Below are 27924 nucleotides of genomic sequence, written 5' to 3' on the forward strand. Positions count from 1 at the left end.
AGCGGCCTGGTACCTAGCGTTGTGTTCCCCGATCGCGCGTGCTGATGTCGTCACGAATCCTGCGCCAGGCCAGAACCCCCCTGTCGGCTTGGGCTGGACCCGGCGCCCTCCCGGCCGCGGGCTGAGGTGAGTCCGTTCGGCCCTGCACGGCGAGTTCCGGCCTTCGCCCCGCTCCTCCTTCTTTGCCCGGCCTCGACGGGGTTGGGCTGGAAGGTCTCGGTCCCCCCGGGCCTGCGCTTGTTTTCCCCCCGGTCCGCGTGCCAGGCCCGTTTTCGGTCGCCCGCTTGGCGAGCCTGGGCCTCCGTCAGGCAGGCCGTCTTCTCCCCCCCGGGCAGAGTTTTTCCACGGCCGGCAGCGAGTGGTTTGGGATGGACAGCGCCGGGTGATGACAGCTTGGTTGCCCCTCCCCGCCCAACCCGTTTTTGTTGTTTGAGAGCCCAGGACCCATAATTCCCAGCTGGCATGTTATCCCATCCCATCTGGAAAGGTAGTAGCACTTCAGGAGGCTGAGATATTAGAGCTTCAGAAAGAAAGAAAGAATTCATTCTTTATTGGCGAAATGTGATTGGCTACACAAGGAATTTGTCTTTGGTGCATATGCTCTCAAATGTACATGAAAAGAAAAGATTACATTCGTTAAGATTCATAACATACAACACTTAATGATAGTCATAGGGTACAAATAATAGGATTATAATAGGATAATAGAATTTCTATATCTAAAAAAAAAAGCTAAATGTAGTCTTCCCCCACCCCTCCTCAACCTTTTGGATAGGAAATATCAGTAAAGGAGAAAAAGGTTGAGGAGGGGTGGGGGAAGACTACATTTAGCTTTTTTTTTAGATATAGAAATTCTATTATCCTATTATAATCCTATTATTTGTACCCTATGACTATCATTAAGTGTTGTATGTTATGAATCTTAACGAATGTAATCTTTTCTTTTCATGTACATTTGAGAGCATATGCACCAAAGACAAATTCCTTGTGTAGCCAATCACATTTCGCCAATAAAGAATGAATTCTTTCTTTCTTTCTTTCTCTTTCTTTCTTTCTTTCTTTCTTTCTTTCTTTCTTTCTTTCTTTCTTTCTTTCTATCTATCTATCTATCTTATCTATCTATCTATCTATCTATCTATCTATCTATCTATCTATCTATCTATCTATCTATCTTCTACCTACCTACCATCTATCCATCTATTATCTATCATATATCTTCTATCTACCTACTACCTACTTACCTATCTTATCTTATCTTATCTTATCTTATCTTATCTTATCTTATCTATCTATCTATCTATCTATCTATCTATCTATCTATCTATCTATCTATCTATCTATCTATCTATCTATCTTCTACCTACCTACTTACCTATCTTATCTTATCTTATCTTATCTTATCTTATCTTATCTATCTATCTATCTATCTATCTATCTATCTATCTATCTATCTATCTATCTTATCTATCTGTCATTTAGTAATAGGCATCTGCCTCAGGCAGCGCTCCGCCCCCCCCCCCTTTCATCTAGCCTGGTCTTTTAAACTTTACAAACTCTTTCACATGACCTGTTACCAAAGCCTTGTATTATTGCTGGCTGGGGAATTCTGGGAGTTGAAGTCCACGCATCTTCAAGTTACCCAGGTTGAAAAACACTGATTTAGAACAACTTTGAATTGAACTTCGTGGGTGAAATATGTTTCTCGTTGTTAAGTTTTGGTCTCTCTCTTTTTTTTATGGATTAACTTTTGAGATGTTGTTAAGCCAGGCCTGTCCTTGTGTATGACACTTCTTCACCTACCACATCTTAGCTGTGCATGTGATACTGATCCAGTGTGCCATTAGTTTGTGATTAAATGTGTCTTGTGAAACTCTTAACGTGTTTTATTGGATAAAATAAGGTAACAACAGCTCAATGTGTTGTGCAAAGATAGATTCAGGTTCTATGGCTAATCAAGCATAGCTCGGGCTGACAGGCAGTTGAATTCTTGAGCAAGAGAGAAAAGGACTTGGATATTCTATCTAGACAGAAGTTTCCCACCTTTTTTCAATCCAATACAAAATTTGATTGCTGTCTCTTTCTTGAGCCTGAATGATGATCCTAGTCCTATACATAGGGCTTGGCTTTAAAGAAATGTTTAGGATTACGTATTAACCTTTTAAAACTGAATTTCTAAAACTGCTTGGTTTCGAATACAGGTAGTCTATGTTTTAATGATCATTTGTTTAACAACACTTCAAAGTTATAACGGCCTTTGGAAAAATGACTTATGATCTGTACTTGTATTTATGACCATTGTATCGTGGCCAAAGTCGTATGATTGCAGTTTGGACCCTTGGCAGCCAGCTCTTATTTGTGACCATTTGCAGTGATCTGATTTCAATTTGCAACTTTTTTTTTTGCTATTTTTCAGCAAAAAGCCCCATTGGGGAAGCAAGATCTACTTAATGCCCACTTTAAAAATTGTCATAAAATTGGGCTTGTTCAGCTTTCAACAACAATGACTTTGAATGGAAATTCCAATCCCAATTGTGGTCATAAATCAAGGACTACCTGTATTGCATTTCTTTTTGAGATGGCTTGTAAAGTTGTACTTATTCTGCCATTCTCAAAAGATAGGGTTATCTTTCAGTTTCCCAGGTTTTGTTTCCATCTGCCAATATCTGAAATATGTATGGTAAACTTACTTGGAAAGATTCAAAACTTTCTTATGTTTGATTGCATGTGTATAAAATTCAGAAAAGTTTAATTAATGTTAAATCTAAAAACTAAATTTTTCTAAACTAATAATCTGTCTATGTAGAATATAAGCTTTAATCCTCCTCCTAAACCAGGATCCCCCAAAATGGTTAATATTGACCCCCCCAAAGGTTGATGAGACTATCCACAATTATTATTATTCTATTAGTTAAAGTGGTGTTTATTAAATTGTTCTCATATAATATTTATGGTCCATGAACAATTTGAAATTTCATGAAGGATTTGATGAGCTGAAGAGTTTGGGGGCGGGGGGTGGGGGCTGTCCTAAACTATTATAATGAGGAGGGGCTGCCTCAACTCCAGCTCTAATTCTAAACCATAATAATAGTATTATTAACACCGAAACAACCCTAATGCTTTCTGGCCATAGAAACTGGGTATTTTCTGACTGCAGCATTTTTGATATTTCTAAAAAGTTCCTGATGTTCAAATTAAGTTGTAGATCCAGGAAAACTAACTGAGCCAACACCCTGAGCGTTCTTTCTTTCTTTTCAGCTTCCTGGGATGTTGCAATGGTTAGAATTGTTCCAGACATGGTTGCTGTGGTGCTATCCTGGGAGACCATTTTGATGGATGACTAGTACCATTCAGTGATGGGCTGTGGGACTAGTAAAGTCCTTCCCGAGCCTCCCAAGGATGTTCATTTGGATCTTGTTAAAAAGGTCGAGCCCTACACTGGTTATAAAACTGACATATATAAACATTTCATCAAAGGTGACGGAGATGCCATCAAGTCTGCTATTCCTTCTCCTCCGTGTCACACCAATCCGTATGTGGAACAGCAGGAGCCCCGCAAGAACAGAGTGGCAAAGTACCGTGCCAAATTTGACCCCAGAGTGACAGCCAAGTACGACATTAAAGCTCTGATTGGCCGAGGTAGCTTTAGTCGGGTGGTACGAGTGGAGCACAAGGCTACCAAGCAACCTTACGCCATCAAGTTGATAGAGACCAAATACCGCGAGGGGAGAGAAGTATGCGAATCGGAGCTGTGCGTGCTACGCCGAGTGCGGCACACCAACATCATCCAACTCATCGAAGTTTTCGAGACTCAGGAGCGTGTCTACATGGTGATGGAGCTGGCCACGGGAGGCGAATTGTTCGACCGTATTATTGCCAAAGGGTCTTTCACGGAAAGAGATGCCACCCGAGTCTTACAGATGGTATTGGACGGGGTTAAATACTTGCATACGTTGGGCATCACTCATAGAGACTTGAAGCCAGAGAACTTGCTCTATTATCACCCTGGTATGGACTCTAAAATCATGATCACCGATTTCGGGCTGGCGAGTGCTCGGAAGAAAGGAGATGACTGCTTAATGAAGACTACCTGTGGGACCCCAGAGTACATTGCCCCAGAGATCTTGATCAGGAAGCCTTACACTAATTCCGTGGACATGTGGGCGCTCGGGGTGATCTCGTACATCCTACTAAGTGGGACTATGCCTTTTGAGGATGATAATCGCACCCGCTTGTATCGGCAAATCCTGAAAGGAAAATACAGCTATTCCGGGGAGGTGAGTAAAGGGATGATGATAAAGATGTGTATGATGAGAACATGGCAGAAGAGAAATAAATATATATACACAGTCCATGTAATTATAACTAATACTTCTAAGGGGGTGTGGTAGTGGCCTCATAACTGGATGCCCAATTCAGCTATCCAGGCTGAACAGCCTCTGGCGTTGGTTCACGCAGATCTAGGGAACCAGGGAACGCACATTGTGGGCAATCTTGCACAATATGTTTAATTGTTTGTATATCAACACCACAATCACAATAAGGGGAATCTTTCCGTCTCCACTGATACAGGGCAAAGCAGGAGTGAAATGTAAAATTTGTTACTACTACCAGTTCTGTGGGCGTGGCTTGGTGGTGGGGTAATGTGACTGGGTGGGCATGGCCAACTTTTTTTTTTTACTTTTTACTTTAGAAGCCGAAGAGCTTGTAAAGAAAACATGCTTTGAAAGGGTTCTGACAATCCCAGATGAGTTGCCTGATCACCAGAATCCTTTAAAAGCTTTTTTTTTACAGCCTCTTCGCCCGAAGAGCTTGTAGAAAAAATGCTTTGAAAGGGTTCTGACAATCCCAGCTGAGCCGCGCGATCATCAAAGGCGCTGTTTTTTTACTTTTAAAAGCATTTTTTCGGCCGAAGAAAAAATGCTTTTAAAAGAAAAAAAATCTTCTGATGATCGTGCGGCTCAGCTGGGCATGGGGGGCGGGAAGGGGGAGAGGGATTTTTGCTACTGGTTCTCTGAACTACCTCCGCCATCGCTACCGGATCGAGTGATCCGGTCTGAACTGGGAGCATTTCACCCTTGGGGCAAAGGCACCTCTTCCCATATCAAACCTAATTAAAGGAAATAAAAGAATAGCAAAGGACTAGTGCCGTCCCTATAAAGTTATTGCAGTGACATCTTCAATATTCAAAGGGGACAATCTGCTTTTTGTGAATTGCTCTACTCTGAAAAATGGGTCTCTTCTAGGGATATGCTTGTAGCCAAGGAATGGCCCAAATGCTACAATGTGACAGTACCAAAATAGTAATGATAGAAGGAACTTTTAGCACTGTGCAGCTGTAATAGCACTCGAACTTAGACTTATATGCCACTTCACAGTGTTTTACAGCCCTCTCTAAGCGGTTTACAGAGTCAGCCTATTGCCCCCAACAATAACGTTCTTAATACTCCACCAGTGATATATGGATACGTACTATTTCTTAATCTTGTTCTTGAAATTTTGCCTGACTGGGAGAGGTGCCTTTTAGGTGTGCTATATGTGAAATTTCATGGATTTCATTTGGCCTGTACTTTCTCCATGTATGTTTTGCTGGGTTATGTCATGCAGACATCTTTTATAGATGACCTTCAGCTTCCTCTTTTGAGTATGGTAACTTGAATTAACATACATTGACTTTTAAACGCTTCTGATGAGACTTAAAATCATAATTCCATCAAATGTATATCAACAGTACAAAGCTATAGTGTCTTGCCAAAACTGTTTGATTATTGAGTTTGTCTCTCTTAAATTCAAGAGCTGACTTTTCTCACTACCTGTATTTGCACGTAATAACAAAACAAAACAAAAGAGTTTTGGTGCATGACTCTTTAAAAAGTGGAGCCTCCAATTTCTGCACTGTCCATTTCCTCCCGGCTTGAGAGTGAGAAGAAGAATTTTGTACAACTTAATTTAGCTGTCCGCATTTCTTGTTTCTAAATCAAAACGTGATGTAAAACAAAGGATTTGTTACTGGCTTTCTTAGCAGCTGGCAAAACATGATTCCTGTTTAATTCATAATAATCAGCCAAGAATGGAAGACCGATAAACGCTCTTAAGAGTCTTCCTTTTAGCATGCACAAAGATGAATATCCCTTCCCCCCCCCGAGTGTTCTCCCATATTTTCAAAGAATTGTCTGTAGACTATACTAAATTCTGGCTTAGTGCTACATACAATTAGGCATAACATTTAATTTATTTAAAGGATTATTGTTTGCTTGTTCCCGGCATCTTTCCTATTTTGTGTGGCAGAGTTAACTTCCTAGGCACTTGTCCCAAAGGTGCCTTTTCAAGAGGCAACTGGACTTTCTGGTTTTTTTCTTTGAAGACGTTTCGCTTCTCATCCAGGAAGCTTCTTCAGCTAAAACGTTGCCTGTTGAAAAAGCACCTTTGGGACAACCATGACTTGTGTTCTGTCCCCCCTCGCCTCTGTCTGAGCGATGGCTTAATTAGCCGGCACTATCAGCTCTGGCAGCAAACTAGCGAGCGTCTGCCAAGTGTCTCTGTTATCTCCCTTGATGCCGATGAGTCACCCAAGAACAAACAGTACTCTTAGTTAAGCAGTTGATTTGCCTGCTACGAAGAGGCACAGCAGCTCTTGCTGGTTTTATATCCTGTGGGGTGTGGCTCCGTGACTCAGCACTTCCTAGGCCTGCCCCACCCCTGCTTCTGTTGTTCCCTCCTCTCCTGCCTACAAAACCTAGGGTCCAGCCAGGCCTGATTGCCATCAGCTGGGTCTGGAGGCGTAGCCTGAGGGGGGGGAAGAGTCAGGGGACGGAGGCCTCGTTATCTCCTCCACCTGGCCTGCCTCTGGCTTCTGGAGCTGAGCCAGGGAAGCTGGTGCTCCTGAGGTAAGTCCTGATGGCCCTTTCCCCATACTTTCCGAGTCACTTTCTGGCAGGGGGCCCGGCTCAGGGCGGGGGGCGCAGACACAACACCTTGGATGACTGAGAAATCTCCATATGCACTTTTTGTGAGGAAAAAAATTCAAGAGGTTGAGCTCTTGTGTCGAAGAAGTATTTCAGCAGCAGGGATCTTTCTCCTTTTCTACTTGTTCAAAACCAGTGCCTTTTCAAAACTGAGTCTGGGCTCAATTTCGTAACTAAAATCGCTGAGAGACTGTTGACAGCGAAATGAAAATTGAAATGTAGAGTGACAAGAAAAATCTGACACCAGCTACAGGTAACTCTCGACATACGACCACAATTGAACTGAACATTTCTGTTGCTAAGTGAGGCAGTTGCTTAGTGAATTTTGCCCCATGTTATGAACGTTCTTGCCACAGTTGTTAAGTCAATCACTGTAGTTATTAACTTAGTAACACGGTTGTTAAATGAATCTGGCTTCCCCATTGATTTTGCTTGTCAGAAGGTTGCAGAAGGTGACCACGTGACTCCAGGATACTGCAATCGTCATAAATATGAATCAGTTGCCAAGAGTCCAAATGTTAATCACGGGGCCATGGGAAGCTGCAACGGTCATAAGTTGTAACTTCGAAGGGTCAGTAGTTGAACGTAATTTGAGGACTTACCTGTATTGCAGTTGCTGCCTCCCAGTACAGCAGCAGATGTCTTCCTAATGTGGTTCCATTCTTGAAGTTTTCCAGAGGCTATTAAGCGATCATTGACCACGGTACTCTAATAACTCATTCAGGTTCTGCTGACTTCAACTGCTCTAATTATCATTCTTTGGCTCCTGGATGATATATAGTTGATGACCAAGAAGGGAAATTTAATGCAGCTTGGAGAGACACTACAAACACTTCTGATGATGTTAGCTTCCTTGCGTTACAGTACTTATCGGAGCAGGATCAGCTCAATTTACTTGTTAGGAACTAATGGTGTTTTTCCCTGCACCCTGCAGCTTCTTTGCTTTATCAGGGCTTAGTTCAATAAGTGGAAGGCTTTGTTTTGCCGTGTGTGTGTGTGTGTGTGTGTGTGTGTGTGTAAATCAGGATACACAGCAGAAAAAGCTCCATCTAGTGTGTCTGTTGATTCCAGATGAGAAGTCAAATGTTTTCATATATCCTATTATTCTGCGTGGTTATGATTGATAGCAAAAACTCCAGGTAGAAGTATCCCCAAATTACCGGCCTGCATCTTTGACTAATTTATGAATGGGGCCACATCACAGGAAGCAATGGGCAACGGGGAGAAGATCTGTGTTTTACATTTTTTTTATATAGAGCAGTGATGGCGAACCTTTGACGTCCCCATGTGCCGGCCTGCATGCCGGAAGTGGCACGTGAAACTATCCCGCAAGGTATGCGCAACCCCGCTGGCCCTTCGTGCGCATGGGAGCAACGATACCCAGAAGAATGGTGGTCCTGGAAGAGCAGGTTCCGTCACATATGCGCAGGCTGGCACCCGACCTTCCAGGTTGATATTGTACGCATGCGCGATGGTTAGCTGTTCATTGGGTATGCTTCCTTGCCAGTATCTCGGTGTTCGGGTGCTAGCTCGCACATGCTTCTATTCCGCTTTCCTGTGATCACTGGCATGCGCGAGCTGGCACCCAAACACCCAGATACTGGCAAGGAAGCATGCCCGACGAACAGCTGGCCATCGCGCATGCGTGCAACATCAACCTGGAAGGTCGGGTGCCAGCCTGCGCATATGTGACGGAACCTGCTCTTCCAGGCCACGCATTCTTCATGGGATGGTTTCGCATGCAGCTTCGGGCAAGCGTGCCATAGGTTCGCCGACATTGATATAGAGGTTTTAAAGATGTACTAAAATTTTCATGTATTTCACATCTCAGAATAGCAGGACGCGATGTTGTTAATCTTCACAAACAGCAGCTACTTTTTGCTTTTATAATTACACTTAGACTGTCCCTTTAGATTTTCACCCAAAGCTCAGCAATAAATCTTTGTTTGGGAATTTGGATAGGTAAGTTGCTTGTATTGCAGATTCAAGAAGCCCTAATGACAGTAAACTGCCGCACAATCTCCATCCCTCTTTAAAATTCGTGTTTGTTTCTCCTATCTTTACATGGTAATAGACTTCTGGTCGCTTGTTTCTCAGCCTTGCCTCCTATTTTGATAACATCTGGTCTAAGATTGTTAGTTCCCAGCCCTCCCAGCTTCAGTCTTTACAATTACACAACATGTTTGAAATATATGAAATCGGTCAATACATTCTGCATGTTGCCAAGTGCAACTGGGAACTTCAGTAGCAGGCTGCAGGTTATTTTCACAGTTCCTAATTGAAGACTATTGCAATGCTCTCTACATGGGGCTCCCCTTGAAGAGCACCAGGAGGCTCCAGCTAGTCCAGAATGCGGCTGCGCGGGTGATAGAGGGAGCACCGCGTTGCTCCCATATAACACCTATCCTGCGTGGCCTGCACTGGCTGCCGGTAGCCTTCCGGGTGCACTTCAAGGTGTTAGTGACCACCTTTAAAGCGCTCCATGGCTTATCCATGACCGGGATATTTACGAGACCGCCTTCTGCCACCGATAGCCTCCCAACGACCTGTGCGCTCCCACAGAGTGGGCCTCCTCAGGGTGCCGTCGACCAAACAATGTCGGTTGGCGGCCCCCAGGGGGAGAGCCTTCTCTGTGGCAGCACCAGCCCTTTGGAATGAGTTGCCTCCGGGTTTACGCCAACTCCCCGACCTCCGGACCTTCAAGCGGGAACTGAAGACTTTATTATTTCATCGGGCGGGACTAGCCTAAGTATATTTTAAGTGTATTTTAATTGTAATTTTAAGGGGTTTTATGTCGGTCTAAGACCGTTTTAGTCAATTGCCCTGTTAAATATTTGTTTTTAAAATCTTTTTAAATTTGTTATTTATTCTCTGTATTTTAATATGGCTGTACACCGCCCTGAGTCCTTCGGGAGAAGGGCGGTATAGAAATTAAATTATAAATAAAGAGCTCCTGTACGTAGCTCTGTTATGTCATCCTCCAGGATATGCCATTCCATTCAGTCATTTCATTTTACATTTTTCTTTTCTAATTAACGCTGAGTATTGTCTGGTTTTGTGTGGCTTTCTCATTAGAATGCGATTATGAGCTTTTTTCTTTTAATATCTGCAAACCTTAAATTCCCTCTGTGCTTGCTCATATTGCTCCTGTTGAAGCTCAGTGACTATTGCGATTCTAGCTGTGTTTTGTCTTAGCAGCTCTCCTCCTGCTTTCTCCCACAAAATTTCACTTGGAAAAGCAAAAGTTGGCTGACAAGCTTGCACGTAGCCCAAGATTGTCTGGAAAGACACTGAGTTTTACAAAAATATCCTGTTTCCATGAAAATAAGACCTCCCTGGATAATAAGCCCAATCGGGCTTTTGAGCACATGTGTTAAAATAACACCCCCCCCCCAAAATAAGCTTCCCTGAAAATATTTAAACGCATGTGCAGCCGGTCCCTGCCATTTCCTCTGGTTAGGGTTATGGAGACAGAGCTGGAAATCAGGTAAGACGGCAAGAGGAGCCCCATGTTGCTCCATGCGCCCCAAAATAGTAAGACTTTCTTGAAAATAAGGCCAGGTGCTTATTTCGGGGTTCAAAAAAAATATAAGGGTCTTATTTTCAGGGAGACACGGTATTAAGGTTAGAGAAGCCTGATTTCAAATCTCAGGAAATGCGAAACTCATTGGTTGACTTTGAAGAGTCACTTCAAGTAGTCCATGGCAAAGTTCAGAGAGGAAAAATGCTACCCAGGCAATGAAAAAATTTATTGCTAAGGTATTTGATAACGCACAGACAGAACCCAATAGAATTTGCACATGCAGGTAGTCCCAGACTTACGACAGTTCATTTAGTGACCAAAGTTACAACACTGGGGGAAAAAGTGACTTATGACCATTTTTCACACTTATGACCCTTGCAGCATTCCCCATGGTCACTTGATTTACATTCGGATGCTTAGCAACTGATGCGTATTTATGACAGGTTGCAGCGTCCCGGAGTCACGTGATCTCCTTTTGCGACCTTCTGAACAAGCAAAGTCAATGGGGGAACCAGATTCACTTAACAACCAGGTTACCAATTTAAGAACCGCAGTGACTCGCTTAACAAATGTGGTGAGAAAAGTCGTAAAATAGAGCAAGCTCACTTAACAAATTTCTCACCTAGCAACATCGGTTTTGTGCTCAGTTGTGGTCATACGCTGAGGACTACTTCTATTAAACCTAGCCAGTTCCTTGCCTGTTCTTTAATAATGATATTAAGAGGAAAATGCTGCGGATAATGCGGGGGTCTGCAAACTTGGCTCTTTTAAGACTTGTGGACTTCAACTCCCAGCAAAGCTGGCCGAGGAACTCTGGGAGCTGAAGTCCACAAGTCTTAAAAGAACCAAGTTTGCGGAGCCCTGGGATTATGTATTAAGCTTAGAAGAAGGTGAAATAAAACAAATGCACTGGTCCAGCCTTCCCTTTTCATTCAGGATTTGTTTTTTTTCTCTATTCCTAAAAACTGAAAAGTGAAGAAAGTCTGTCTGGACTGTTTCTCAGGCTAGAGACGAAGTAAAGCAAAATGCCGTTTATAAACTTTTCTCCATCATTTAAAAGGCAGAGGATGCATCAACTGCCTGGAAGAGCGGTTGAAATTTGTTGTTTACATTTGTCAGCTTGCCTGGGAAAATGGTCCACCAACGTCACTCCCTCCCTGTTGCTTTGTGACTCACAGCAGCTTTTCATTTCTAATGGATACCACTTCCATTTGATACAAAGTTTAATGCACCTTGACGCAGAACACACTTCAGAAAGTTTTGGTGCAGATGTTGCCTTGAACACACTGTTGTGCATCACTGATGAAGTATAGCCGTTTGCATTATCTCAGGGGCTGCCACAAAGAAGAGGGAGTCAAGCTATTCCCCAAAGCACCTGAAGGCAGAACCAGAAGTGATGGATGGAAACTAATTAAGGAGAGAAGCAACCAAGAACTAAGCAGAAATTTCCTGACAGAACAATTAATCAGTGGAACAACTTTCCTGCAGAAGTTGTGAATGCTCCAACACTGGAAGGTTTTAAGATGATGTTGTCTGAAGTGGTGTAGGGTTTCCTGCCTAAGAAGGGGGTTGGACTAGAAGACCTCCAAGGTCCCTTTCAACTCTGTTTATTCTATTCTATTCTATTCTATTCTATTCTATTCTATTCTATTCTATTCTATTCTATTCTATTCTATTCTATTCTATTCTAGCCCAAATTCACTCATTGAGATTTAATGATTGAGAATGGTGTGGCCTTACCTGTTCTAACCCTAAATCTGGGCCTTACCTGTTCTAACGTAACTGCTTTATCACAATGCTCCTTCCCCTATAAGATACTTTTAATTCTGGATTGAGAAACAATGACTTCGCCGGTCTGGTTGGTTTCCAGTTCCTAAAAGCCAGCAATCGGCGTGATGGAGGTTGGAGTCTAACAGGAGTTGTAGGGCCTTTGGTTTTTACCTCTCATTAGTGTTACAGATACTGAGCACCGAGGGCATCAATTTTCAAGTGCATGCAAGAATGAAGAAACAAATCCATGAAAATCTTGGATGGAAAGGAAACTATAATATTCTACTTCTAAGAGGACCTTAAGAGCGGTTCCACCCTTTCTTAGAAGAGAAATCCATTTACCAAGGAATGTGTTTTTGCATCACTGGCAAAGAGATAGAGCCAGTGATGGTGAGGCTTTGTGTAACCTCAAGGGGCCCTGTTGAAAAGGCAGAGTGTTCTTCCTTTTTCTTTTCTTTTTTTTTTTAAAAAGAAGAGAAATATTGAACGGAGCTTGAAATAAGATGCTTCCATCCCTGAGGTCAGCCTGACAAATGCACACTCTGAAACTCTCTTTTCTTCCCCCCCCCCAATCTCCCGTTCTTTGCTCTTTCCCCCTACCCTTAATGCAGCTGTCCAATGTCTAATGTACTTAGAGTTTGCTCCCTTTTGTGCTGATCTGATTGCTTCAGCTCTGTGGCCAGATCTGATGCGGTGGGCAGAAAGGTTTCACGGAAGTACAGATTCATTTGGCGTTTGCTCTCTTTCAAAGTTGAAATGGCCTCTTCGCCCGCAACCTTGGCCATCAAGAAGCCTTGTATGCAAGGATAGAGAGGGGTGTATTTGGGCTAATAACCTTTGGTGGACTTGAATTTTGCCCACTGCATATTGACCACGAGAACGGGATGAAACTCATTTATTTTGCTTTCAACTGCTTAGATTTCAGGTTGATGTACCTGGATGTGGTCAAGAAAATTGTTTGTTATTTCTCTACTTAATTTTTGTAATGTCGTGGTATGGTAGAATGCAGATTTGACTCGGAAAAGAAAGAGGTGAATGCCCAGCTATTATAGAAAAGATATTTAAATTCTGAGAAAGTAGAAAATGTGAAATAGAACAACTCCATCTTAATTGTGTTCGGTATAAATTGAAGCCTAGAGAGGCTCTGACAGGCTTTCAGGATTCACTACAATATCCTTATCCACAATCTAAGACTTCTAGCATTTCCTATTTCCTAAACGTCACTTTCTCAAAGGGTTGACACACATTGTCTCTTAAAATTTATGCATTGTAGAATCATAGGGCTGGAAGGGACCTTGAAGGTCATCTAGACCAACCCACTGCCCAAGGCAGAAGTCCTTATACAATCCCAAGTGGATGTTCAAATTTGGTCTCCCCATCTGATAGTGGCCTCAAGTTTCTTTTTTTCCAACCTAGTGCCAAATTGTTCTTGCAGCTTTCAGCATTTATCTTTCCAAATTTGTGATATTTTTCATTTATGTTTTCTGGAATTTTAGCCGATAAGAATATTGTGGTTTTGGTTTAGATTTTGGTTTAGATTTTGGGAATATTTTGATGTATTTGTTTCTAATGGCTTTTATAATTTTTTTTTTTCATTTGTATAAAATCTGTAATAAGTTTGCTTGTTGAAAAGAACCAGAGCAAGATGAGCATGTCAAAAGTCATTTCATTACCCTTCCAGGATTTGGCAATGATTTCTTGGGAAAACAGGAGACAAAGAAAAGGTGCCTTTGTAAAAAGGAGTTCATGAAGTGGCATATAGAACCACAGAATTAGATTTCTCTCTTCCCTCCCTCCCTCCCTCTTTCTTTCTTTCTTTCTTTCTTTCTTTCTTTCTTTCTTTCTTTCTTTCTTTCTTTCTTTCTTTCTCTCTCTCTCTCTCTCTTTCTTTCTACTTCCCTCTTTTCTTCTCTCTGTTTCTCTTCTTTCTTTTTTTTCTCTCTCTCTTTTTTCTTTCTATTTTCCTCTTTCTCTTCTCTCTTTCCTTTCTTTCTTTCTCCTTCTCTTTCCCTCTTTCTCTCCCTCCTCTTTCTCTTCTTTTCTCTCTGTCTCTCTCTTTCTTTCTATTTCCCTCTTTCTCTTCTCTTTCTTTCTCTTCTTTCTTTCATTCTTTCTTTCTCCCTCTCTCTCTCTCTCTTTCTTTCTCTCTCTCTTTCTATTTTCCCCTTTCTTTCTTTCTTTCTTTCTTTCTTTCTTTCTTTCTTTCTTTCTTTCTCTCTCTCTCTATTTCCCTCTTGACTCTCTGTTTCTCTTCTCTCTCTCTCTTTCTCTCTCTCTCTCTCTCTTTCTTTCCTCCTTGATTGTTCCAGTGTATCGACCATTTGTTCAGGCTCTGCCTTTTGCGTCTCCTTCATCCCCCCCCCCGCTCCCAGTCCATCATACCTGGTACATAGGTTTCAGTCTACACAGTATATGTAGCTGGTGTCAATGCGTCACTTTGTCTCCCATCTCTTCCTTTACTGGGAGTCTGCCAGGGCTGGTTTAGAGACATGTTTCCCAATTAAGGTTTTGTTTTGCTGTTTGGACTTAAATGCTTTTCTGGAGGATTGGGAGGCTTCTTCTGACACCTGAAAATTGACTCAATCAAGTGATCAGTGTCAATTGGTAAAGTGGTGCACGTAGCTGATTGTGGGGAGGAGGCTTCTGGTTGTTGGTTCTTAGGAACACCTCTGCTGCTGCTGCTGCATTCACTAACTGGCCTGTATAAATACAATATGAATGACTTGTATTGACACATGCCTGCAGACTACGGAGCAAGTACACAGAACTGCCATCCCTACAGAGGAAGTCAAATGTTTTGAGATATTTCAGGTGACTGATTTAGGAGTCATTTGGTAGCTGTTGGAAAAGGAGGTTAGGAAGTTCCAAGGTGTGAACAAATTTGATCATAAATAGCACTGAAGGATTCATTCAGCCTCATCGCTTTGTAGTGCGAGAAAACCCGTATTTGTACAATAAAAAAGCCCAAATTAGGCACTAGCCACACTTACCAATTGGCATGGCAAACTGGAGCCAGTGTCTCTATATTGGTTACAGCTAATTCACTTTTGCAATGTCTGACTGGCTGAAATTGGATGATTACTGTATCTCTGTCAAAAGTTTGTTGCTGAGAAAATGAAACAGCTAGATGCATTGGGCCTTAAAAACGAATGTATTCAGTTGTAGAAATGTCAAGGAATGCCCCGGGCCCCCTCCCCCAAGGAAGTACATCTAGTGCAGGGGTCAGCAACTTGCGGCTCTAGAGCCGCATGTGGCTCTTTCATCCCTCTGCTGTGGCTCCCTGTCACTCAAAATATGTGTCACAACCACCAATGTGTGAAACCGACCGGCACGCAGTTTATTGAGCTTTTCAACCCCCAGTAGGCCAACCATGGATAAATCCAAGAAAAGTTTCAAAAGAAAACAGAATGTTTCATTCAAAACACAAAAGTTTTGTGACTGCTCAGGAAATAGTCAGGCAAGGGAGGAGTTTTGTGGCTCCCGATGTTTTCTTTTCTGTGGAAAACGGGTTCAAATGGCTCTTTTGAGTGTTTAAGGTTGCAGAGCCCTGATCTAGTGGGACCAAGAAGAAGGGCCTTCTCTATGGTAGCTCACTCCTTGTAAAACATCATCCCCAAAGAAATAAGATTGACTCCCACTTTGGCTCTCTTTCACAAGGACTGGAAGATCTGGCTTTGCCCGGGAAACCCAGAATTGGATGGAGCCCCTCAAGTGGCTTGTTTGGAGTTTATGTCTCTTTATTGTTTATTTATATGATATTTTTTTAATCTTTGAAAGCCACCCATAGTTCACAGAGAGTGATTTGGGCAGGCGTATAAATTTTCTTAAATAAATACCCTGTCACACATTGGCAATTGTGACGCATATTTTGAACGACAAGGAGCCGCAGCGGAGGGATGAAAGAGCCACATGCGGCTCTGGAGCCGCAGGTTGCTGACCCCTGCACTAGATGTCCTCCCTTTAAATACATCGTTGGAGAAGTCACTGCGAAACACTCATTTTGGTTTGGCTGTTAAAACTCACACATCAATAAGGGTGACAGATATATATTTTTTTTAAAAAAAACCCATTCTGGATGATGTTGCCAAGTGAGTTATACTATAGATTGTTTCTTAACATGATTGTGACAATTTTCTATGTATAATATGGCTACTCTATAGCACGGCCATTTCTTTATTTCCAAACTTATGCATTGTTAAACGTGAGCCGGACAAAACGGATACGGGACTCATTAGAAGAGAGCACCTGTGAAGCCCCTGTAAAATACCTGCTATAGCTTCAAAATGCTCTGGGCAGTACATCACCCAATTTCTCACAGTTTAGCTTGCTAAGTCTTTTGCTGACAACGGCCATTTCACTGGCAATCTGTTACTTAGTAGTACTTATTCCTTTTCTCCAGTGTGCAGAACAAGAATATTGCTTGTTTCAGTCGGCTCAATATATTTAAGCCTGTGCTTCCCCAGAGCCTTATTCTATACTTGGGACTCCTTGAGCTGTCCAGTCACACAAACTGAAATAGAACAGCAATTTCTTGAGCTCTACTCTATTTCATAGGATACGGTAAATGTTTGCACCATGGTCCCATTTATATCTTATCCTTTGTTAGAAAGTCAAGGCAGCATGCATATCCTTCACCAACTCCTAGTTTTATCCACATACAGCAAGGGTGTCAAACACAAGGCCTGTGGGCCAAATCTGGCCCTTGATGTGGTCGGATCTGGCCCACGCAGCCATCCTGGAAAATGTGACGGGCTGGCCCGCGTCCCTTCGGACCGTCTACCCAATGTGAAGAGGAAACAAGCTGGCCACGTTCACCATCAGCCACACCCACCCAGTCACCCACACTCAGTGAGTGGCGTCAAGCTGGCCATGCCCCCCAGCCCCCACCCCTGAGGTCAACCACAGCCCTGATGCGGCCCTCAGTGAAATTGAATTTGAGACTCCTGACATACAACAATCGTGTGAAGTGGATCAGGTTGACAGAGAAGGACTGGCCAGGAGTTGAAGCAGGGATGAAATGCTCCCGGTTCGGACTGGATCACCCAATCTGGTAGCGATGGTGGTGGGTGGTTTTGCGAACCGGTAGCAAAAATCCCTGCCCCCCCCAACCCCCCAGCTGAGCTGCGCAATCATCAGAGGGTTTTTTTGTTTTTTGTTTTTTACTTTTAAAAGCTTTTTTTCTTTGGCTGAAAAAATGCTCTTAAAAGTAAAAAAAAAACCTCTCGGCCCAAGCATTTTAAAATGCTTTTAAAAGGTTCTGGCAATCAGGCAACTCAGCTGGGATCATCAGAAACCTTTAAAAGCTTTCTTTTCCTTTGGCGATCCCAGCTGAGTTGCCTAATCATCACAGACTTTTAAAAGCATTTTTTTTTACAGCTGAAGAGGTTGTAGAAAAAATGCTTTTAAAAGTAAAAAAAGGCCACGCCCACCCAGTCACATTACCTCGCCCCAAGCCACACCCACAGAACCGGTAGTAACAAATTTTACATTTCACCCTTGAGTTGAAGCTAACCCGGATGATCACAGAACAGCAGATCCTTCCTGTTTCCAATACTCAATCAACCTTAAACCTTGCTCCTAAGTTTTAATTTTCCATTAAGCCAATCAGGAGCATCTTGGAAACCTTGAAAGGAGGTTCTGATAGATATTGATGGAACCTTTTTTCTCCCCTCCTGCTGAAAGGACAAGGAGAAACAAAATGATCAACTCTTATTTTTTCGATTTAGAAAATTTATATTGCCGCCCACTCGCTCTCGGTGACTCTTGGCGGCTTACAAAAAATAAAAACCCAACATACGACAATAAAAACAATAACACCCCCCCCTCTCTCTTTCTCTCACACACACGGGCGAAAGCAATCAATCAGACAAGCCACCTGATGGCCCTCATTCCACTCTCGGTTGGTCCGATCCCCTGGCAAAACCTTGCATTTTAAAAAAGATACGTAAAAGGAATAAGAAAAAAATGGCGGAAGGGTAAAATAGAAATGAATTAACCAAGGATTTAGGGATGTCATGGAGGTTAGTCTTTCCGGTATATCATTCTTTGGTGGTGAATAACTGAATGAATACACGGCATTGTTTTTGAAAGACTGGAAGCAGCCCTTCAGGAAATCACGATTTAACCAAACAAAGCATGACTATCCGGAACGATGACCGTATAAATCACCAGGCAAAATAATTAATTTCAAGCCTCTTCTGTCCTTGATGCTTGGGTGTGCTATTGGAGCAGTATCTCCACACAAAAGGAGGCTCTGAATGTTTATAGCAACAGCTACAGATTGTCTATTGCTGCAGTTGCCTGCAGAGTCCCATTCAGCTCTTTCTCTGTTGCTGCTTGCTTGCTCTATGTGTTGAGTTTCGCCGAACTGCACAGAATCTTAGCTACAGGTTCTCCCGAACCCCTAGCAGCCCACCACTGCATACGTGTGAAAAATGGTCATCGGTCACTTTTTTCAGTCTTGTAACTTTGAACGGTCACTAAACAAATAGTTGTAAATAAAGGACTACCTGTATAATCCTTTCCAGTAAAGCAGCCTTAACAATAGCTAAACGAATGTCAATAGCTAGTAGGTTTTTGAATTGTATGCTTTAGATTATCCAAGCAATCATTAGTATTGGGTCTGATTTGGTTTAGGATGAGCCACCCTCTTTCCTGTCCATGAACTTGTTGCACACCAATCATCATCTTTCCCCCCCCCCCCTTGCTTTGACATTTAAGTGATATCCTAAGAATTGAGTTCAAATGCAGGTTTTTTAACATTGCATCCATTGTAACTCTCCTCGAGCAAATACTAAAAAAATAATAATATAAAAAAGTAATATGAAGCTCCTGAGATTGAAAGTCTGCGGCCAGCTTGCCGTGTTCCTCTCATTTCATCCTAGAAAATGAAACTGATCATTTTAATGGGCGGTAGGCAAAGAAGCCAGTAAGCTTGTTTCACGTCTAGCCTTAATAGGGTATATATTTTTTTTCTTTTCTTCAGAAGGGTAGCTTAATTAAATCAAGCCAAAGATACATACCGTACAGCAGGTGAAGCCTCCAGCAAGATAAACAGATCAATAAACCAATTTGTGTTTGCTGACTAGAAAAGATTTCTAATTACTAGTGCTCTCTGCTTACCATTTCAGAGGGTGGCAGCGTAATTGAAAGGATAAGAAATCCAATTCCTTCTTGTTTGAGAATTTGTTCCTGTTTAGCACCCCTTTAACTGAGCTGGTAATGCTGACTCCCTTGTCAGATTGAAGGTGATAATTTATTGCTGCCTGTCCCAGTTCCCTATTCGGTAATTGCTTCACATTTTGGTTAAAATAATACTGGTTGGTAAAATCGATAAAATAACTTTGAAACATTAACATTGATTGTTAATTTGATGATGATAATTTGCATTTTTAAATTTAACATTCTAGCAGTATGTGAGCTCACCTAACGCCTATTTCTAACTACAAACACAGTTCTCTCTTCTTCTTCTTTTGGTTCTATTTATGTACAAAATTTAGATCAGGGGTGTCAAACTCAAGCCCCCGGGGGCCGAATCCGGCCCATGGGTTACTTAGATCTGGCCCGCGGGGCCACCCTGGAAACAGTGAAGGACCAAGCTGTGGTACTTCTGCCAGCAAAAACAGGCTCCCAAGCTCCGTTTTTGGCTGCCAGGGCCTCCTGGAACCCTCTGGCAGCACATCGGCCCTGCCGAGCTCCGTTTTCACTGCCAGAGGGTTGCAGGAGGCCCTGGCCAAAAACGGAGCTCGGGAGTCTGTTTTCGCTGGCAGAGCTCTCAGGCCACCATAGGTGTCCCCGACAGGAGTGATGTTGACCTGGCCATGCCCCCACTCCCGAGGTCAAACGTAACCCTGATCCAGCCCTCAACAAAATCGAGTTTGACACCCCTGATCTAGATCAAGAAGAGAGATATAACTGTTCATTATTCCTGAACAGGGAATTTTATTGTAGATAGAAGGCAATACCAGATTCTTGAAGATGAGATTAATTCTTATTTTGGATATTATTGTCATGCCTATAATACATTGTTACTGTGATGCCCATTAGAGTTAACCAAATGATAGGTAAGAGTAATGTTTCAACATTGGGTTGTGCGCAGATGTGAACTTGCAGTGGTACTTTGGACTCCTTTTCCTCTTGGCATTGATTGTGCTGGAATCAAATTTGTGCTATAAATAAACAAAACCAGTTTTCAGCTTCAACAGTATAAATTGTGTATGCATCTAATTAGCCAGTGAATTCTGTCTGGAAGGAGCACTGAGAGACCACGGTAGATATTTTTAAAAATCTGTCTAACCCTCTAATCTCAGGGGTTATTGCACATCATTAATACTGTAGTGGAGGGGTATCAAACTCGCGACGTATCGCCACTTTTCCCCCTTCGCTAAAATGGGTGGGCGTGGCCAGTGCGTGACGCATCCAGCCCACAAGTTTGACACTTCTGCTATAGTGTAACCAGAATCCCATTCTCAGTCCCAACAGATGTTTTACTCCATCTCTGTAGCTACAGTTTGCAATGGTTGTACCTGGGAATTACTTGGGTAGGGAAAATCCAACGTAAGTCACAGTTGGGAGTCCATAGACAAAGGAATCCTTAGGTAGAGCACATGATGTGGTGCTTGCAAGTGCAAAGGAGAAAACGCCATATTTAAAGAAAAAACAAGTTGGTTTGCTTATTGCCAACTTTAATAGCAATAGCAATTAAATTTATATACTGCCCCGTAGTGCTTTGGGCGTTTAAAATGTCAGCATATTGCCCCCAACAGTCCAAGTCCTCATTTTACTGACCTTGGAAGGATGGAGTCTGAGTCAAGCTTGAGCCGGTCAGGATCGAACTGTTGCCAGTGGGCAGAATCAGCCTGCAATACTGCATTCAAATCACAATTAATGTTTTTTTCCCCATCCCTTTGTTTCTCCTTATTTTTCAGCCCTGGCCCAGCGTGTCCAATCTTGCTAAAGATTTCATTGACCACCTGCTCACTGTGGATCCTAGCGACCGGATGACAGCACTTCAAGCCTTAAAACACCCCTGGGTGGTGAGCATGGCGGCCTCTTCTTCCATGAAGAACCTGCACCGCTCCATCTCTCAGAACCTCCTCAAGAGGGCGTCGTCTCGTTGCCAAAGCACCAAATCGGCTCAGTCTACCCGTTCCAGCCGTTCCACCAAATCCAACAAGTCCCGCCGAGTGCGGGAGAGGGAATTGCGAGAACTGAATTTGCGGTATCAGCAACAGTACAACGGCTGACAACCTCAACAAGAGACGATCTCACTTCCTTCTTTTCGTCACGGGGGGCTGTGTGGTGCAAGGTGCCCACTAAGTGCTCCAGCTGCCTTATTTCTTCTCTGAAAGTTCAGTCAGTCTCTGTGTCTGTCTTTCTGTTTTGAAAGAAATGGAAATTTGGGGACCTTGATGCCTTTGGGGGGTAAAATACCCTTACCTGGGCAGGGTCAGTACAGTATCTCTGCTGTGGTGGGAAATGACCCTCTTTGGGTCCAGTCCGGAGCTGATGGTCTGAAATACTGGAAACACATGGAAGAGAAAATGCTTACTCAGTTTAAAATCCTTGCTACCACTGCTTATTTAATGACGAAAGTCAATTGTTGTTGGCACAGCGTTCCGATGGTTGAGAGATTTAGAAGGCAATCCTCTGCCCATTTACCTGGAAATAAGCTTGATTAAATTAAGGGGGGGGGTGACTTCTACGTAGATACGTACAGAGGTACACACTAAGGTTCACTTGCTTAAGATTTGGATTCACCTGGAGCTCAAAGCACTTCCAGGAGTGCACAAAGGGACGATCAATTTTCTTTACCAGCGTGACCTCTTGGACTGTGCTACACTTTTTTTTCTAGAGATTCTCGTAACATTTAATATGTGTGTGTGTGTGTGGGGGGGTGTTCTCTAGATCTGGGCCAACATTTAGCTGGAAATGGCTTGGAATGAGCTTTGTTCGTCCTTCTCGCCTCTATGTATTTTGTGGCATTGCTTTGATCTTCAATTTGGTTTTTTTTGTTTTTTTCCACTTATTTTTTGGAGTATAAGACACAATTCCTCCCCCCAAAAGAGGATGAAAATTTGGGTGCGTCTTATAGACCAAATGTAGCCCTGCCCACCCGCCGGCCACCCACCCTTTGGCCTCTGCCTCCCAGCAATTTACCTCCTTACAGCAAACAGCTCATTTCAACTTCAGCACAGCCTGATTAGCACAAGCAGCTGATTGTCGGTTGGATCGGCCTCCCGACCCTCAGCTGTTTCAGGCTGCAGGGGTTGCCATTGCCTATTGCCGCCTCTGCAGGCTTCCGCTATTTGCTGCAAGGAGGCAAATTGCTGGGAGGCAGATTTTTTTTTTCTTGTGCTAATCAGGCTGTGCTGAAAATGAAACTAAAGCAGGCTGTTTGCTGTTTGCTACAAGGAGGCAAAATTGCTGGGAGGCAGAGGCAGTTTTTTTTTCTTGTTTTCCTCCCCAAAAATGGTAGGTGCATCTTATAGTCCCAAAAATACGGTAATATTGGGATGAATTATTATAATCCCAGTTACCATTCCCAGCTCTGCCAAAATTGTAGGATGTGGGTCAGCATTCCACATTCCCAGAGACTGCGAGAAACTTAACAACTTTGTCTTCCAACATCATATCCTACTATAGATGTCCTATTACAATGACAGAGTGAGTGGTTGAAAATCTCTCATCAAATGGTTGTGGTTGAAGTTTGTTATGTCTGCCTATAGAATGTGCAGAGAATACAGCTTAGAATCTTTAACTTACGTAGTTTAATAAGATCCACAAATATCCTACACGGCAGAGACCCCAAAGGATTAGCCCACTTTTTTAAAAAAAAATGTACGATTGCAAACAAAGAGCCCCGAACCAAAAGCAATAATTCTGCCGTAGCCATGTTTTAAATAAAGTCAGGTGAAGCAATGCAAATGAGTATAACAAAAAGATTTGCACGTTACCAAAACGCATCTTCAAAATCATTAACCCCCTTGAAGGAAGGTTGAATTCTTCTATCCTTGTTTAAGGCTGATACACAGCCAAAGGAAGTGTTGGCATTTTATCAGCATTAATCCTTTTAATTTCAAACAGCGGGGAGAGTCGAGTTTTTAATGGCTCCCTATAGAAGATGCAACTCCCTGCACATACAAAGCTAGCACATCAGGGAGCAGATTAGGCAGGAACCTTCAGAAGCGCTAGATCTTTATTAGCAAAAAGAAGATTTGCCGACTGTGGGAATGGATTCAAAGTGGCACACACACCCCTCCCCGCTTGAATGGTGAAGTGGTCCAATGAATTCTGCTACCTCATTCTGCGGCCTAGGAAGACTCTCGTGAGAAGCAAAGGCTGGTCAAAAGACCATCTGGAGTTTCCGAGTAGTTGATCCTAGCTTTGAAAATAACCATCCCGCGATGCTTTTAATTCTCTACGTCAGCCCAAATCGTATTTAGTTGAGCTAGTCCTCTTGATCTTTTTCTGTCCTTTTTTTCCAGGTTGGAATTGTGGCCAAGAGAGCTGAAAAGTGCCTTTGATCAGCGACCAACTCCCTATACCCTCTGACAGATCCTATTTTGCAATGTAACTTTCTCAAAACTTAACGCAACTGTCTTGAACGATAATTAGCCAGCAGTTTAAAGTTCAGCATTTCATATACGTCTTGATATTCAAGGGGCTTTTTCATGTTGGGCAGTTAAATGCCAAGTGAATTTTATGAGCGTTATGAGCCTAAAGATAAGTTTTACTCCAGTGAGTGATGATTCTAGAGGTGTCCCAGCAACTTAATTTTTACATTCACTTGGGGATGCCTTATTCCACTTTCGATTTATCTCTACTTCTGTACTAAGCACACCTTGTGTAGAATTGGTTTCTCAGGCCAGGGCGCCATCTAGTGGTTCAGGATGTTCTTGCCTGTCAGATCAATTAGTGCAAACATCTATTAATGCATGACTTCATAACCTGTCATTGTTTACTGTACCATAATTGGCATACTTTAATTCATATTTTGATAGCTGTTGGGCCTCACTCAATTTTCCAATTGGCGTTTGCATGAAAGGTGCTTTTTCAAGAGGCAACTGGACCAAGAAAGCCCAGTTGCCCCTTGAAAAAGCACCTTTGGGACAACCATTGATTGATTGAAAATCTCCATGGACATCGGCCTTTGCAGTGTTTATTTGACTCTTCAGAACATTCTGGAGGTCTGGGGTAGAGATTTCTTTAACTCTTCTTTTCTCCATTCCTTCTGGATAAGAGGCCAATCTTGAGAGAGAGGCACCGTTTTTGACCCCATGGTTGTCCATGGAGATTAATACCATCTAAGCATAGAGGTGAGAAACTTCCATGAAGAATGGCTCACTGTAGCCTGCTGGCCTGCTATAATGAGAAGCAAATCATTCACAAAGTGGAGTGTTTGTTTTTAAATGCATGCCATAATTTCTAAGATAAGAAAAAAAAAATAGATTTATCCTGGATGCAGCATAACTGTTAATCCATGCTTCTTCCTCTCCTGCTCCAGTTCATTTTGGTGTTTTAGCTGCTAGGTTGATTTATGATATGTATGCGATACGACCATTGAATATTCTCCTGATTTTTGAGATTAGGTTGTGTCCAGTGCCCCCTTTTCTCACTCCTGGAAATACTAAACATTGTAAATTATACTGGAACTTAGCAACGCTGTGTTGAAAAGTATGATTAGTTTGAAATCCCATCTCTGCCTTGGAGAAAGAATGCAAAGTTGGGATTACGTTCTAGTTTGCTAAGAGTGGGACTCTGAAGACGTAAGTGTGCTATAGATCGGAAGTCACTTCTGGCCCAGATTTTGCCATTAGAAATATATTCTTGTTATGTCTTGTATTTGAACGTCAGTGGGTCCTTTTATGCCAGCCTCTTCCTGTCACTTTCTAAGGGCTCATTAGACCAGAGCCACGCTTACCCATAGGTTGGCAGTAAGAAGTGTCATCGTATTACTGCCGAAAAGGAAGAGGCATGATATCTTTTTCTAGGAGAGTGATTAAAAGAAAGCCGTCTGGAACCAAGCATCTATGTATTCCACAATGTCAGGATATTTAGCTTTTATCAGGCACTCTTTATTATCTGCCTTTAAAGTGCCAACTCTTTTTTTTTTTTAATCCAGGAACTCTTGCACTTTATCCTATCCCGATAATTTAATATTTCCAATGAGCCACATGTTTCAGCATTTCCCATCATTTCATACGAAGCACAAATTCCAATGTTTCCCAACATTTCCACCGAGTCACAAGACGGCGCTTTAAACATTTCTGGCTTTTTAGTGACTTTTATTCTCCGGTGGAAGAGAATTCAAACGTGGAAATGTTACTGTCCCTGTACAGTAATTCACAAGCCAGCAAGGGCTGCGTTTCTCATGAAATTATTGCCGGCAAGATACTCCTCTCCCAAGGAGGACCACCATCTTCCTCTGCTTACTAGCCCATGGTGCACCAACATGGATTTCCTTGCCACTGTCGGAGAGGAGATGACAGGAGATCATTTTAAGCAGTCCTTTTATGTCTGCCATAATGTCTAGGTTGGCTTTTAAAGGTTCATCTCATAAATGACCAGGATTGTATTTGTGGAAGTTTCAGCTTTGATGAGTAAATGGGGGTGAAGATGGAATTAAAGCAGCCTTACGTTCTTCTGAGGTTTTGTAAATAGAATTCAGCAACTGGAGGATCTTCAAGAAAACGCATTTGGGAATGGGATCAGATGCATAAAACCCACACCGGTAATTTTGCCAATACTTTCAAAAAGTTGCCTTTATCTCAAGATGGATATAAATGCCATTTTGCCAGTTTAGTGTCTTATTCAAACCACTCAGTCATCATTCTTGGAAACCTAGGACCACATTACAAGGAGTTGACAGTCCAAAGAACCACTTTGCTGACGATGTGCCGTTAGTAAGTCCAGACGAGTTCCCTTTCTCTCCGTGTTGGGTTACAAATGGCTTTTGAAACTCAGTGTGTCAAAGGAAGTCTGATGTCACACGAGGGACTCCTTTGTTCAAAGAAGGGGAGAAACCATTACAAGTCTCTGCGACCTTTTTGAACTACTGGGTGTCTCTTTGGGCTCCAGCTGATGTCACGGAAGCAGAAACAATACAAAAAATAAAAAATTTGCCCTTGAGCAGGTTGCTGCCTGCCCTGCTTTCAATTTTTCTCGGTTTGCTTCAGCAAGCCACGTATTTCCAAACCATTTATCTTAGGGAGGAAGTCCTATAGATCAGGGGTCTCCAACCTTGGCAACTTTAAGACTTGTGGACTTCAATTCCTGGCCTCATGGACTCATGGCCCCTTTTCACACTTTAAGTTGCAGAATCCCCAAATCAAAATTCAGGCCCTTGGCCACCGCCATGTAGTTGCGCTATCCATGGGTCATGTGATCCCACCATTCGCAATCTCCCCAGCCGGCTTCCTACAAGCAAAGTTAACGGGGAAAGCCAGATTCCATTCATGACCCACTGAACAGCTGCAGTGGTTCGCTTAACGGTGGCAACAAAGACTCTGAAACCGGGCACAATTCATTTAACCACAGAAATTTTAAGGTCTCGATTCTGGCCGCTAAGTCGAGGACTGTCCTGTAATTCTGTGTACAGATAGTGTGTCTAGACACCATATCTCTTAGCAGCTGTACGGTGCTGAGATTACTCAGCAATGAGGGACTAGCCATTTCATTGACAACCATCGGGCTTTCCAAGAACCTCAGGGCTATCTGGAACCCAACATGAGGAATGCTTTTCTTTTTGGGGATAAGGTTGACAGGTTATTCCTTTCAGATAACTGGGATCGGGTGTTGGGAGAGAAGGTACTTTCCAAATATTCCGTACTCCAGCAGCCCCCGACTGTATCTCGCTGCCTTCCTGCCAATATCTGGTGTGCTGGATGTGTCGCTTTTGGCACCACAGCAGAGATGTGCAACTTGGCAAGTTTGTAGACTTCAACTCCCAGAATTCCTCACTCAGCATGGAATTCTGGGAGTTGAAGTTCACTTGTCTTAAAGTAGACAAGGTTGGATAGCCCTGTACTACAGTATCCTTTGGAAGTCCTCCAAGGTAGGAATTAAGAAACTTTTAGTCCGACTTCACAGATACTTCTTCTCGTCACTATAACATCCAAATTTGTCAAAAATAATTGTTTCTAGAAGCTCCCTTACCACGTCTTCATAGGTCAGCAACTTCCCTTCCCTGCTTTTTTCCTCCCCAAGTATTCATATCTGTGATTTTTGTCTTTGGTGCCTTTTGGGATTTTTTTTATTTTTTACACAATGGAATTTCTACTTTTTTAGAGGGTGATTTGATGCATGACAGTTAACCTGTAATGTTGAAATTAGTGTATGGAATTATTTATTTTGTGTATTCAGTCTGTTTTTAAAATTTGGAACTGTAACCTTTTTATTCAGTAAAATGTTGATCCTCACAGAGTGGTGAAGCGTGGTTTGTTTTGGTTGGTATTTTTGGTGGGGTTGGTTGTAATAGGGACATGGTGGCTCAATAGCTAAGATGATGAGCTTATGGATGGAAAGGTCGGCAGTTCAGCAGTTCGAATCCCTAGTGCTGCCGTGTAACGGTGTGAGCTCCCGTTACTTGTCCAGCTTCTGCCAACCTAGCAGTTCAAAAGCATGTAAAAATGCAAGTAGAAAAATAGAACCACATTTGGTGGGAAGGTA

General features: G+C 42.7%; 1 protein-coding gene across 1 annotated transcript; it reads left to right on the forward strand.

Moving 5' to 3' along the window:
• On the forward strand, positions 1-27669 carry PSKH1 (protein serine kinase H1). The gene is made up of 3 exons (XM_058155192.1): positions 1-126; positions 3256-4274; positions 21183-27669. Exons 2-3 carry the CDS (start codon positions 3354-3356, stop codon positions 21498-21500), a joined length of 1239 nt encoding a protein of 412 aa, XP_058011175.1. The 5' UTR covers positions 1-126; positions 3256-3353; the 3' UTR covers positions 21501-27669.
• The last annotated feature ends 255 nt before the right edge of the window (positions 27670-27924 follow it).

Source organism: Ahaetulla prasina, chromosome 12 (assembly GCF_028640845.1).
Source record: "Ahaetulla prasina isolate Xishuangbanna chromosome 12, ASM2864084v1, whole genome shotgun sequence".
In the NCBI taxonomy this organism is placed as follows: domain Eukaryota; kingdom Metazoa; phylum Chordata; class Lepidosauria; order Squamata; family Colubridae; genus Ahaetulla; species Ahaetulla prasina.

Coding starts and splice junctions, on each gene's coding strand:
- PSKH1 (XM_058155192.1), top strand. CDS start 3,354: ATGGGCTGTGGGACTAGTAAAGTCCTTCCCGAGCCTCCCAAGGATGTT. Junction 4,275..21,182: donor AATACAGCTATTCCGGGGAG/GTGAGTAAAGGG, acceptor CTTATTTTTCAG/CCCTGGCCCAGCGTGTCCAA.